Source organism: Tenrec ecaudatus, chromosome 11 (assembly GCF_050624435.1).
Source record: "Tenrec ecaudatus isolate mTenEca1 chromosome 11, mTenEca1.hap1, whole genome shotgun sequence".
Classification (NCBI taxonomy): Eukaryota; Metazoa; Chordata; class Mammalia; order Afrosoricida; family Tenrecidae; genus Tenrec; species Tenrec ecaudatus.
This window is the reverse complement of record NC_134540.1, coordinates 17,937,647-17,952,060: the sequence shown is the minus strand read 5'-3', so window position 1 is coordinate 17,952,060 and position 14,414 is coordinate 17,937,647. Positions and strand designations below refer to the sequence as shown.

General features: G+C 40.2%; 1 protein-coding gene across 11 annotated transcripts in view; it reads right to left on the bottom strand.

Moving 5' to 3' along the window:
- The window catches only part of MYCBP2 (MYC binding protein 2), a 253,443-nt gene that overhangs the window by 115,808 nt on the left and 123,221 nt on the right, over window positions 1-14,414 (bottom strand). For all 11 annotated transcript variants that reach the window (XM_075562947.1, XM_075562949.1, XM_075562951.1 and 8 more), the window contains 5 exons: window positions 12,906-12,989; window positions 11,643-11,739; window positions 6,065-6,257; window positions 5,324-5,598; window positions 2,416-2,637 (listed from right to left, as the gene is read on the bottom strand). In XM_075562947.1, the coding sequence (XP_075419062.1) occupies window positions 2,416-2,637; window positions 5,324-5,598; window positions 6,065-6,257; window positions 11,643-11,739; window positions 12,906-12,989 (871 nt within the window). The remainder of the gene's footprint in view (window positions 1-2,415; window positions 2,638-5,323; window positions 5,599-6,064; window positions 6,258-11,642; window positions 11,740-12,905; window positions 12,990-14,414) is intronic.

The window sequence follows — 14,414 nt, the reverse complement described above, 5'->3', positions numbered from 1 at the left end:
TTGCAAATATTCCTGCAACAACCAGACTGTGTGCACCTACTTTTCACCTGGACGCTCTTATTTCAATTCTTGGATTCTACGTTTCATAAAAGCACCACGCATTTATAAGGTGTTTGAATTTATAAGGTGATGACCTTTTGTTATCTTACAGATTCTTTTACTTTTGAGTAATAACCATTTATGGAGAAAGAAAAACATTCTCCCACTTAAAACTGTTTGCCTCTAAGATCCCTGGCATATATAGAGGTAAATAATCTTTGTGAATGCAAAGGAATAATAAAAATAAGAAATCCGCTGGTAATTATGTCTATTAAGTTTTAAATTTCCACTGTATTTTATTTTATATTCAAAACATTTTATTAGGAGCTAATCCAGACATACCATTCCTTAGCTCAATCATATCAAGTAGGGTTGTACAATTGCTACCAAAATCCATTTCAAAACATTTTCTTCCCTCTTGAACTCACTATCAGCTCCCTCTTACCACCCCTCCCTTCCCCTTCCAGACCCCTCAGGAACCCTTATATTCTAGTTTTTATCTCTGTAGATTCACCCACCCTGGGTTTTATATACCCCAAACCAGAAAAAAAAATCCACTGTAACAGCTACCAATAATGACAAAATATAAACACACACACACACGTATGTATGTATAACAACTCATAAAACAGCAAAGACCAGATCAAACACAAATTGTATCAGAAGGGAAAACAAATGACATGGTTTTAACTTATCAGGTCAGGTTTATCATTTTAATCTAGTCTTCTCTCCAATCCTCTGTCTGGCAACCCAGTGATTCCCAGTCCTTTATTCTGGTTATAAGGCAGTCACTGCAGGTGTATCCCCTGTGCAGATCCTGCACATGAAGTTTGTGCTTCCCCTGTCCTCCCTAGCCTCTGCACACCAATCTCATGATGTAAGCTCTGACACGATGTCTTCCTTCAGATTTGTATAATTTGTATAATTTCTAATCCTTGGATCATGGATGCTGGCATGCTTTTTCCATGTGGACTTCATTGACGTCGAACTTAGATGATTGCTTACTTGGAAACAAGCCTTAAGACCCCAGGTGCTAGTCTACGTGATAGCCAGGTACTACCTAATTTCTTCACCACACTTTGCTATAGCACCCCTATCTTCTGTGTTCCCCACCTGAGGGTGAGTATCGAGCAGGGCCATGTCACAAGAATTAATTGTTCTTAGGTTGTAGGTAGAATAAATGTGAGCCCAACATTGATTCCTGAATCCATGTTTTTTTTATCTGCCTCTGGTTCATCTTAAGAGACATCCTTGTTGATTTATCATAGAGAATCTTATTGATCATCTCTCTAGAGCAAAAGGACCTTCTGCTTATAGTGTCACTGAGTAGCCGAGGACACTAATTTTAAAACACTACTGAAAGAGGGAGATTGAATACTGTAGGCTAACTACATACTGCGGTGCCTGTGTTACTGGCCTGTGCAGAGTAAATCCTTAAGTGACTGAGCACTATTTGCACAAACAATGGGAGTTGGTAGTCGGGTAAAACTTACAGTAATATTCACTGCCAATGACAGACACAGGTCTGCCAGAATATGTATTTTATTTTAGAAAATCCATATCCATCATCAATATAACATCTTCAAAATTAGAATTTATAAAATCCTATTACAGATCTCCTGCTCACCCATTGTCACAGAGTCAATTCTGACTCACAGCAGCCCACAGGGCCTTCCAAGACTTCCACTCTTCACAGGAGTAGAGAAAGCCCAGTCTTTCTCCCCTGGAGCAGACGGTGTTTCCAAACTGCTGATCTTGTGGCAAATAGCTCAAAGTATGACCCCTGTGCCATCAGGCCTCCTTTTAAAGACCATTGGGGGGAGGGGGGGCATAGAAATTCTGGGCACAATAGTCAAATATAATTAAAGCTACTTGAATGCATATTTGAAATAGCATAGAACTGCTTATAAATACTACAAAAGCTAGAGAAAGTTATACATAAAATCTTTAAAAATCACTTCCCTACAAGCCTATCAGGCAAGCTAATATATTATATTAGAGGTATTATGACGTATCTGTAAATGAGAATGTTATTCAGCCAGAGGGAGAAACAAGGTTCCAATGCATGTTACAACATGGATAAATAATATTATCTATAAAATCTTTCAAATGGCTCAGCCAAAATTAAAAACCGCTAACCATTGCACAATACCTTCAAGTTTCTATAAGGTAAGGATTATTCAAAATTAAGAAATTATAGAAAAAAGACTACTCATTACATAAATAAGGTGTTCTTGTTCCAAAGGTGACCAGCATTCACCAATGTGGAGGCACAGTATTTATCAATGCAAAAGAACAAACACCAAGCTAAATGTACCTCCATTCATAGTTTTTGTGGCTTCAATATGAAAGACTTTTTCAGGAAAAAAGGCCTACCTGACTGAGTTTTTCCATTTGTGCCACCAAAAGTGGAAACCGGTGGACTAAAGTGGAGTCATTTTCTGTGCTAACTTGTTTCACGATGGATCGTAGTAGAACTTCTCCATCATAGGCAATCGGGAAGATAGAAGTCAGCTTAATGGACGTGTGACACAGCGCTGACATAACAGCTGCAAGGAGTCGGCTACTTGAAGTCTTGAAGTTTGCTTCTTGGATATCCTTTAAAAGCAAGCATGGGGGGAGGTGGGCTTCTCAACAGACACAAAATAACCAACATTTAATGGTGACCTGTGCAACACTCATCGGCAATGTCTTGGTACAGAGTATTATTACATTAGTACTTTCGGTAAACACAACTGTCTAAGTTCTTACTGAACGAGGACGAGAAATCATGAACCAGAGCTAAGAAGAATCAGTTTTCTGTTAGGGAAGACTGAATTTATTCAACAAAATTGGCCAGAATCACGGCTCTTTTTAGGTGTATTAATAACAAAAGACACCCAAAAATACTTAATTAGTGAAACATACGGCTTTTCCCCTAAGTAGTACCAAATATCTCGATTCAACAATATGGTGCCATCACAGAACATTTCCCTGAGCTGACAAACTTACATCATTACCACTGTAATACAGACGGACAATGCGTGGTGCACTTTACAGCAACACTGGGTCCTCGAATTCACTAAACGCGTGTACATCTTGTTTAATTCATCCAACACTTCTATTACAAGCTACATACATTTTGTATGTTTGCTACAGTCAGCTGGTTCAGTCCCAGAGGAAGAGCCATGCCAGACTGGGCAGGTTTCGAGGGTCACGTTACCTTGTTCACTACTCCAGGTACTGATCGTCCCTAAGACACTGCGTGAGTGATAAAATACACTGCACCCTGTTACACAGACCCAAAGTCAACAACCTTGTGATTTTAATTTTTTACCTCAGATCATCAATGCAAAGTTGAACCTTGTGCCTTGCTCTCAAATTTAAGAGAATAGTAACAATTTTACCACTGAGTGGAACAAAAGCTACCGGTTTTTCTCCTCCCCCACAGCCATTCGTTGTCAGAGGGAGGTTTCCTTAAATTCTAATTTGCTTGTTGTTGTTTTTTACATAATGAATTAAGTGCTTATGTTGTCAAATGCTTATTCTGCATCATTAAAAGAATGATATGATTTTCCCTCTTCATTCAGTTAATACTTTGAATTTACTACACTGATTTTTTAAATATAAACTAAACTTCCATTTCTGAGATATACCTTACTTGATCCGGATTTTTCATCTACTGGTATATTGCTGGGTTTGATAGTGTTATGGAGACATCTTATGTCTATGTTTCTGAGTGAAATCCACCTGCAGTTTTCTTCTATCTGTCAGGCTTCAACATCAGGGTAAAAGTAATTGCGAAGTGCTGCTGTTCCTATATTTTCTGAAACAGTTTGTAAAAATTTGCTGTTTCTTTTCTTAAAGGTCTGAGAGAATTCAACAATGAAAATACCAAGGCCTGGCGTCTTCTTTGTGAGCACTTAAGAGTTCAGCTTTTTTTAGTGGATATACAGCAAACTCAGATTTTCTCTTTCTTGTGTCAGTTTTGATTTCTAAAGGATTTTTTCATATCTAAAAGTGTAAAGTATATTGGAATAGTGTTTTCTTACTCCCTTATGACCCCTGTTGGTGCCTCCTGAGTCTACACTTCACAGTACCTATTTTATTGAGTACCAGCGTTTCCCTTTTCGTCTCTCAAGCTAGTCTCAGACTCCACAGGGGCAGCTCCACTCTGTCCCATAAGGGCTCTGGGAGCTGGAACTGACCCGATGACCATGCGCTTTCTTTCCCTCATCGGGCTTGCTAGTTTTTCAACTTTGTTCATCTTTGCAAAGTAGTAGCTTTGAGTGTCATTCTTCTCTGACACTTACCATTGCTTTTCTCAACTGTGTTTAATTTCTTCCTCCTACCAGCTTCTTAAGGAAAAAACATAGATCACTGCCTGTAACCGTTCTGCTTTTCTAGTATCTAAACTATTCAAGGATATAAATATGAGGGGGCTTCAAAAATATCGTAGGAAAGCTCCATAATCCTCCCCGACTTTTCCACACACGTTTAACAGAATCTCTGTAATAGCTTTCACTGACAAATTAAATTTTGATTCGTTACATCGTTCCATTTAAAATCCTTTCTAATCTCCTTTAGGATTCCTTTTCTCATCCTTGACTACTTAGAAATAATTTTTGTTTTCCAAATGTCTAGTGCTTTCTTGATTTTGATTTGCTATGGATTTCAAGAGTTGTCTAAAAAGAGATACGCACGATCACTGTGAGTTGGAACTGACTCAACAGCAGTGAGTTGATTTGCTGTTGTTGTTGCTACCTTTAAATACATTCTTTAAGACTGAATCTTATTGTCAGTATTTTTCTCTCTCTAATATACTAATTACTGAAGGAGGAGTGTAAAAGTCTCCAACTCTTACTATAAATGTATTTCTCTCTTTAGTTCTGTTATCCCACCCCCAACTCCAGGTGTTTTGAAACTCTGTTACTTGGTACGTAGAGATTTATGAAGATGATGTTTCCCAAGTGATTAAAGAACGTTAGCTTGCACGTTCACTCAGCTCTCCCTCCTCCTTTTCTGGTTGAGGTGGAGAGGGGGGGATGCCACGCTGGTGCTGTCTCTGCCCTCAGATACTCACGTACTCCGAGTTCTTCCCTTTTCTCTCTCTCTCTCATAGATTCAAAGAGAAAATCAGCAAATGCACAATGTCCCTGTCAATATTACAATTAAGTAATGAAAATGCAAACCAATTTCCTAACGTACCCTTTATAAAAGTCCTGAGTAACTAGGCCAACAGTTATTTGTTTTCTTAAAGAGTAATCATCAGATTATTCAATGAACATTTTACAAACTCAATTACCTGATCCAAGCAATTCAGCAGATCACAAAGACAGGCCCACTGTAAGGCAGGCGTTGGGTAGAACGCGTGAAAACAGGCGGTGAAGGTATTGTGGCATTCCTGAAGGACAGCTTCCAGGAGACTCAGGGGCTGGCTGAGATAGCCTTGGGGATCGTTATCCAGCTTCACCATGCAGTGGTCCACCCCTTCCGACAAAACTTTTCTTAGTAGAGTTCTGGTTTTTCCAATGCACTCTGCGAATTTGCTAGTTTCTTCTACAACTGCTTTTCCTGAGGCTTTGAAGGAATACACGAAGTTACCAATTAAAAAAAACAAACACTCATGATAGCATTCAGTGTAATTCAACATTTTTCTCTGTCACTGAGAATAACACTCAGAAGATTTAGACAAAGTGTGTGACAAAATAGAATTTTCTTAAAAATTGAAATTGGGGGAAAAAAGTCTTTTCAATAATCAAATCTAAATCTGTTGTTCCAAATATTTCTATTTGACAGAATGTGTTTAAAATACTTTTAAAAAAAGAATTTCATTTTAACCTAAAATGATTTTGTTTTCAAAATGACACATAATCAATTTTATTTTGTGTAAGTCAACACAAAACATTACAGTGAGTTTACTTTCCCCCTTAAACTAGGCACAAGTTAAAGATAACACAATATCTTAAATGTTTTAGTCATCCTTAACTAAATATTTTTAATCTCAAATATTTTCTCTAAAGCCATTTAAGCAATTGTATCATACCTGACACTGGATAAATCTCACAGGTATAGACACGCAGTAACCTCAGACAGCAGGTGCCCACAAAGCGCAGCCTCTCTAGATCGAGGAGCGTCGCAGTGAACTGGAATCCCTTCAGGCCTCTGAGCTCTTCTGCTCCTAAGACTAAGGTGGTCCAGCTCCAGTGCAGAATGCTCAGCAGTGACTCAAAACACTCCTAACCCAGGATATGGAGACAAAGAACTAAAAATCAGTTCAAGTAACCCCAGAAGTCAAATTGGAAGATAACGGCTTTCAACTTCATTATTTTATCTTATTGGAGTTTTAGAAGCCTCAAAATTACAGACAATCTCACAGTTCATAATTGCTATGAAGCGCTTCTTTGAAGCATGACAAGAAATAGTAAAGGTGGGCGTTCATAAAAACAAATGTTCTTAAATGTTGGCATATTTTTAAAATACAGTTTAAAAATTTTTCATGAACATACTAATAATATAATGAATAAGAACGAAAAACTGACAATTAGCAATATACATTCACTTGAAAAGACTTGTAAAATACATTGTCTTTGTAGTGTACATAGTAGTGTGTGAACTATTTTTCAAAATTCTGAATGTGATAAAGCCCTTTAATATCCAATATGCCTTATGCACGTATGTTAATTTCTCCAATACAAATTAGAGCCAATTTTTGATAAACGAGTTAATGAAAGATAAAAATTGAGGAGAAAAAGCCTAAAAATATGTCACACATATATCTAAAATTATGGAATATAGGCTTAGGATGGTAGAGCTTCCTTTCACCTCCAGCTGTCTGCAATTACAGCATGCACATACAGACTAGGCAAATTCCAAAGTGCCAAGCATCCCAAGTTCAAGCCACTCCGTGAGGATTACACCAGCACTAAGCACTTAAGGTTTAACTGTTAAAGGAACTTACATAAAGATTAAAATTACTTATCACCAAACCACTTAAGATATAAAAGCAACACCATGTGCAGTACGAGAGACATGCAATGAAAACGACATGACCGTCAGAGGTACTTAGATCAAATGACTTCCAAACAGTTCTTAATAATTTGGTAACACACCAAGGAGCTGTGCCCTGGTGGACTAGGGGGTTAGACTTTGGGTTGCCAACTGTGAGGTGAGCAGTTTGAACCCATCACACACTGGAAAAGATGAAGATTTCTATTCCCGTAAAAGACTAAAGAGACAAGAGTATTTGTAGTCTTATTCAAAGTATACTCTCTATAAACTGCCAAAATGCTTTTGGAAGCACAAATTGACAAGCTATATAAAAATTGTTCAGGTATAAATAACCACATAAATATGCAACTAATCAAAGACATGTGAGGGGACGTCAAAATATTCATTAAAAAATGGAACTAAAAGAATGTAATTTTTTGCATGAAATTTTGGCATGGTTATGGATGGGACCATGGACCTCCAAAATTGTATCCTAAGTAACCAGTGGAGAAGTCTGAGGGGCCGGCCCCAATCCCAACTACATGGACACCTGTCTCTCCCCCAGAAGATTTTATGTCACAGGATGCACTGAAGCTGCAGCTCAGGGAGAGGGACAGGTCTGATCAGAGCACACAGGAGCAAATGAAGGGGGAGGAAGAGAGAGTGGAGCACATCCTGGCCCACTAAGCCTTAAGGATGATATCCCCGCTCAGAGAAGCCAGTCCACTGACAGGACCATATGGCCGACCCCACTATGAGACACAACATCCCTCACTGACCCATAACCCTACAGAGGACAACACTGTAGACACAGTGTGGGAATTGCGCGCGATCTGATCCCAGCACACCGAGGCAAAACACTAAGGGCGTGGAACAGAACAGCAAGAGGAACAGATCAACGAAGTCCCCAGGGAATACCAAAAACAGACTTTGGGGCCAGGGCTTGGCACCCCATCACACTGAACAGGAAAACACTCCTAGAAGCCAACAAAGAGTCCTAGAACAAGCTTTTCCTTGTTGTTGTTGTCATCATGTTGATGACGTTGTTTTTTTGTTCTGTTTTGTTTTTGTGCATGTTATTATCTCCACAGGTGTGTCTAAATAAGAAAGGCTGGTTGAACAATCTAGAGGAGAAAACAACCGGACCAACAGTTGCGGGGGGAGATGGGAGAGGGGAAAGTTAGGGGAAAGGAAGTGGTGTTAACAAACCAAGCAACAAGCAAACAACAAATGATCCAAATTGGTAGTGAGGCCTGGTAGGGCATAATCAAGGGTAATGTAACCGAGCGGAATAACTGAAATCCAAATGAAGGCTGAGCACGATAGAGGGACTAGAGGAAAGTAAAAGGAAATAGAGGAAAGAGCTAGGAGGCAAAAGGCATTTATAGAGGTCTAAATACAGGCATGTACATATATAAATATATTTATATATAAGGATGGGGAAAGAGATCTTTGTGCATATATGTATAGGTTTAATATTAAGGTAGCAGATGGCCATTGGGCCTCCACTCAAGTACTCCCTCAATACAAGAACACTTTGTTCTATTAAACTGGCATTCCATGATGCTCACCTTCCCAACACAATCGCTGAAGAAAAAGCGGGTGCATAAGCAAATGTGGTGAAGAAAGCTGATGGTGCCTGGCTAGTAAAAGATATAGCTGTCTGGAGTTTTAAGGGGTTGAAGATAAACATGTGACCATCTAGCTCAGAAGCAACAAAGCCCACATGGAAGAAGCACACCAGCCTGTGTGATCACGAGGTGCTGAAGGGATCAGGTATCAGGCATCAAAGAACAAAAAAATCGTATCATTGTGAATGAGGGGAGGAGTGAGGAGTGGGGACCCAAAATCCATTTGCAGGCAACTGGACATCCCCTAACAGAAGAGTTGCAGGGAGGAGATGAGCCAGTCAGGGTGCAGTGTAGCAACGGTGAAGCATACAACTTTCTTCAAGTTCCTAAATGCTTCCTCCCCCTACACATCATGATCCCAACTCTACCTTACAAATTTGGCTAGGCCAGATAGGAACTGGAAACACAGGGAATCCAGGACAGATGACCCCTTCAGGACCAGTGAGGAGAGTGGCCATACCAGGAGGGTGGAGGGAGGGTGAGGTAGAAAGGGGGAACCGATTACAGCGATCTACATATAACCTCCTCCCTGGAGGATGGACAACCAGAAAAGTGGGTGAAAGGAGACATCGGACAGTATAAGATATGACAAAAATAATAATTTCTAAATGATCAAGGATTCATGAAGGAGGGGAGCACGGGGAGGGAGAGGGGGGAAATGAGGAGCTGATGCCAAGGGCTTAAGTGGAGAGCAAATGTTTTGAGAATGATGAGGGCAATGAATGTACAAATGTGCTTTACACAATTGATGTATGTATGGATTGTGATGAGTTGTATGAGCCACTAATAAAAGGATTTTTTTAAATGCGCTTTACACAATAGATGCATGTATCGATTGTGATAAGAGTTATATGAGAACCCGATAAAATTATTTTTTTTAAATTGGGGCCCAAGTAAATGTCATAATAAAAACTGAAAAGTAAATGAGTCCTTCAATAGAAGCAATGTTGAAGAAAATGAGAATGGAACCTTCCTCTAGGGGCTATGACACCAATTTTAGATAATGCTCTAGGAAAGTCAAACGCACCAATGTATGGGACACGTAAAGACATCCATAGGAGAAACTAGTCAATTTTTTTAAAAGGGAAGATATAAAACTATCAGCGTTATTAAAAATAAACAAAAAGGTTACATAGCATACTGAATATACACATTAAGTTCATGCATCCATATAAAATGGCTTTGAAGTATATTTCTCAAAACGTAGACAGTAATAAATAATATGCAAGGGGTACCAAAAAGAACACCTAAATATTTTCCCCTGGATAGCTATATATTTAAATTTACTTTTTTTGTTAAAACAACCTTATCAACTTCAAACTCTCCATTACACTTAATGCACTTGTTAAGTCTGAGATTCCATTGTTGGAAACACTTTCAAACTCATCTGTTTGGATGGCTGATGGCACCTCCCTCGTTTTTTCTTCACCTCTTTTATGTTGTCAAATTGCTGTCCTTTCATGTTCCTCTTCATTCGTGGAAACAAAATAAGTTCCACGTGGGGAGGTCAGGTGAGTCAGGTGAGTGGGGCAAGAAAGGCAAGCTGTTTTTGCCCAAAACTGGCACACTGAGATGGCTGGGTGAGCAGGTGCATTGTCAAGGTGGCAAAAACAATTCACTATCTGCCACAAATCAGGCCTTTTTTGTCCTACACTGTTACACAATATTTTCAGAGCCTCTAAATAGAGAGCTTTATTAACGGTCTGACCTGATAGCACAAACTCCAAATGTACTACAAGTAGACACATTCGTCCGTTCTGGAAGTTGACAGAAGTCCTGAATAAGGTTTGTTATCAATAGACATTTCCACCTTTTTTGAAATGAGAAAAACACTCACACACTTGAGTTTTTCCCATAGCGCTGTCCCATTACCCTGTGCTCAACATCACAACGGCTTCTGCGGCACCTCTCCGGGGCAGGACACAAAATTTCACAGCAGCCTGCTGTTCTCTTAAATGGGCCATCACGAAAAACGAGGTTTAAGTGAACCTGCTTTCATGAAAAACAATTCACTTCCCAAGTGGTGCACTGGGTGCACTAACTCAGAGCAAGTTGCTGAATGCTCACCTAGTGGAGAAAATGTGTACAACGAAAACTCTGCCAAGATGAGCTTTTGTCTGTTTGGGGTTTTTTTTTGGTACCCCCCTCGTAAAATTTATCAAAATACAAGACTAACAGCAACGTTACTAACTCATATTCTTATAGGGCTCTATGATTTTAAAAATATGTTTGCACTTCCAGAAGTCCCTTGAAAGACAAGGCTGGCATTGTTTCCAAAAACCCAATGGAGCAGTTCTAGTCTACACACTGGGGGTTTCCCTAACTCGGAATCTACTCAGTGTAAACTAACAAGAGCAACAAGATCTGTTGTTGGGTGCCGCTGAGTCGGTGCTGTTCCACAGACACTAACCGGTCCTGCACTCTCCTCACCCTCATTCTCTGCTGGAGACCACTGTTACAGTCACGGGGCCAATCCCACTCCCCGAGGGCCTACGGGATTTGGAACGCGGCTATGACGCAGCTTATTTAGTAAGAATACCCAACTAATGAGAGAAGTAAACACAGACTTTCCGGTACACCACCCAGGCTCTTTCAATTATACCGTTAGCTTTCCATTCTACACTGGTAACCCCAAGAGTAATGTGCATCTTAATGCAGAAAGAGAAGAGAGATATTGTTCAAGGACATCACTAGTTATAAAAATACACGTGACTTGTCTACTATATAGTAAAACATCACTTTTGTGCCTAGTACCACCTGAACTTTTCCTTAAGATTCTAATTTCCAGAGCACGGTATTCATGTGTGACTTACGAGCAAACTCACTCCGTATGTAAGAGGTGTAGTCTGTCTGGGGTCTGGGACTTAAACTGTCAATATAAACTGCAACCTGATTTCACATAGCTCTGCCGAGATGTAAACTCTTAAGGAGAGCTGTAAAACGTGGAACATCACAGTGAAACGGCATGGGATACAAAAGCCAGAATTGTACAGGATGGCTTACCACTGAGACCGTTCTTGCAAACGATCGCTTTAAGATGTGTACTGGTTCGCTGGTCTGCTGCTTGCCTTTTGCCGCACTGCCATCACTGGTTGGAAGCCTGCGGGCAGTAGATACACGCAACAAATTCATGTTTGAAAGGCATATGCTAGTTTTCTTTTAGGAATATACATTTTCACAACAGTGGAATAGCTAAATGATGACATATTTGAATTTTTGTGTTCCCTTTCATTTTGATGACTTCCAGTTTTCATACATCCATACTTCATATATGCCAAGTTCCTTTTATTCAATGCCGTTTGCAGTTGTCTCTTCTCATTTTGAGTCATTCCCCATCAGCAAATGAAGGCCCTGAAGGATGTACTCCCACAGACTTCGCTCCATCCACTGCATAATGGTGGACTCTAGTTTGGGAAGGGGACTCTCCCTCAGTCACACTTTGAGTCTTCCAATCTGATGGCATTCTTCCTAACAATGTTCTCTTTATGTTCATGAGGCTTGCAGTAACTGACAATGTTCAATGCTATCCACAGGGTTTCCAGTGGTTAATTGCTCTGAAGTGGACGGCCTGGTCCTTCTTTGTCGTCTGTTCTTAAGTCTAGAAGTTCTGCTGAAACCTGTTCATATTGAGTGAGCCTGTTGGTGTTTGAAATACCAGCGACAAAGGTTGCAGCATCACACACGCCACCACAGTATGACACACTGGTAGAGAAGCGCTGGCAATAAAAGAATAAGCCACTGTGATTGTGTTAGTCTGGGTTGACTAGAGAAACAAATTCATAGACACTCATTCATGTGTGTATAAGAAAGAGCTTTATATACAAGAGCAATTGAATACCGAGAAAACATTCCAGCCCAGATCAAGTCCATATGTCCGATATCAGTGTATAAATTCCTCTTCAGACTCATGAAACACATGCAATGATGCAGAATGCAGGAAGATTACAGGCCAGTGGGTAGCAAGTCTTCTGGATCCAGTGACGGTGGAAGTATCTCAGTACTGGCGTGGGTCTCCATGTGGCTCCTTCAGCTCCAGGGCTCTGGCTGCATCAGCAGAGCTCCAGGAGGCTCATTGTCAGTAATGTCTCACAGGGAGTAAGTGTATCTGGCTCCAGTCAGCTATTTATCTCCTTAGCACCCTCCAAATAAGGTCATCAAGTTGTGACCTGATTGACAGGCTAGACTCCACCCCTTCACAAGTTGACAAGAGATTCTGTAACTGCTACAGTAATTTGAAATTATTGTTATTTAAGTAGGCTGAATTACCTGTACAGTAGCTGAGGGATCTGACCAGCATTAACATCTGTACCATTATTTGATTTCTTGGAACTCTTAAACTGGAAGACAACCCTAAGAAGAGAGAAAAGGATGACACAAAACCAACCTGATTCACTCGGGGAACTAACGATGCCACTGTCTGTTTGCACAGGCTGTGTTCATCAGCAGAGACTCGTTCTCTCGGGGGGAATGGAAGAGGACACGGACCATCCTGACTCTAATGCCAGCTCTGGATGGCTCTGCATCAAAAAGACTGGCACCAAACCTGCTTTAAAAATCTGTTCTCAGGTGAGTGCTGTTTGCATGATTCCCAGCCTCTTTACCACCCCCTTCCCACCTCCCTAGCTCAGCATTAACTAGCAGTGCACTATGAACAAGTTTTCAACCGAAAAACAGTTCAAAATGCACTCAACCAGATACACTAGGGACAGTTAGCACTCCAAGTCTGAACCTGCTACCTTTGGGAATCATTCAGTCCAGGGCTCAAAGCAATCCTACAATTCTGGCATACAATCTTGGAGTAAGTCAAGCTGGAGAAATGCTTGATGTAAATTGTTCGTTAACACTCTACTTGAATCCAGTAAACAGCATAGGATTCACCTCATAAATCAGTTCGTCCCAAACACTTTCAACTGTTTAGGACAGTTCTTTCATGAGTTGAACTAAACTGAATTTATGTAACTTCTACCCATTTCAAACAGTTTTAAGTTTCAAAGAAGTAAAGAATAAACTGCCTTTTTAAAAAATTAATGTTTTTTATTAAATACTTTTATTGGGGGCTCTCACATCTTATCACAATCCACACATTCATCCATTGTGTCAAGCACATTTGTACATATGCTGCCATCATCATTCTCACAGCATTTTCTTTCTACCTGAGCCCTTGATATCAGCTCCTCTTTTTCCCCCTCTCCCACCCTCCCCCTCATGAATCCTTGATAAGAATAAACTGCCTTTTTCTTACAAATGATAGAACTTTCAAATCCAAGCACCAGTGTGACAAGAGTACAAAGAACAATGGATGTCAAGTCAAGGGCCCCGGGCTCAGAAGTGGTTCTTTCACCGAGTAACTACATTACTCTATGGGGTTATTTCGCCTTCTTGTGACCATTTCCCCCACTCCAAAATGGAGCTAACATCTGCCATACAAAGTTGTTGAAGACACCATATAGAATAATCCAGATTAAGATACTTTATAAATAAAAGTTTATAGGAAAGTGATTTGTAAAGATATTTTGAATTTTTCGGAGCAGCAACGGGAGCAAAGCAATAAAGTCCCTGAGAAATCCCCAAAACAGGCTTCCAGGTTCAGGGGGCAGGGCTTGACGCCTCATCAGACTCGATCAGAAAACATACGTAAGGGTCAGCAGACAGACCTGGAACTATTTACAGCCCCCCCCCCTTTTATTCTCCTTCTTCTTCTTTTTTTCATGTATATCTATATAAGGCAAGATAACCAATCCCAAGGAGAAAACAACGGGACCGATGGCTCCAAGG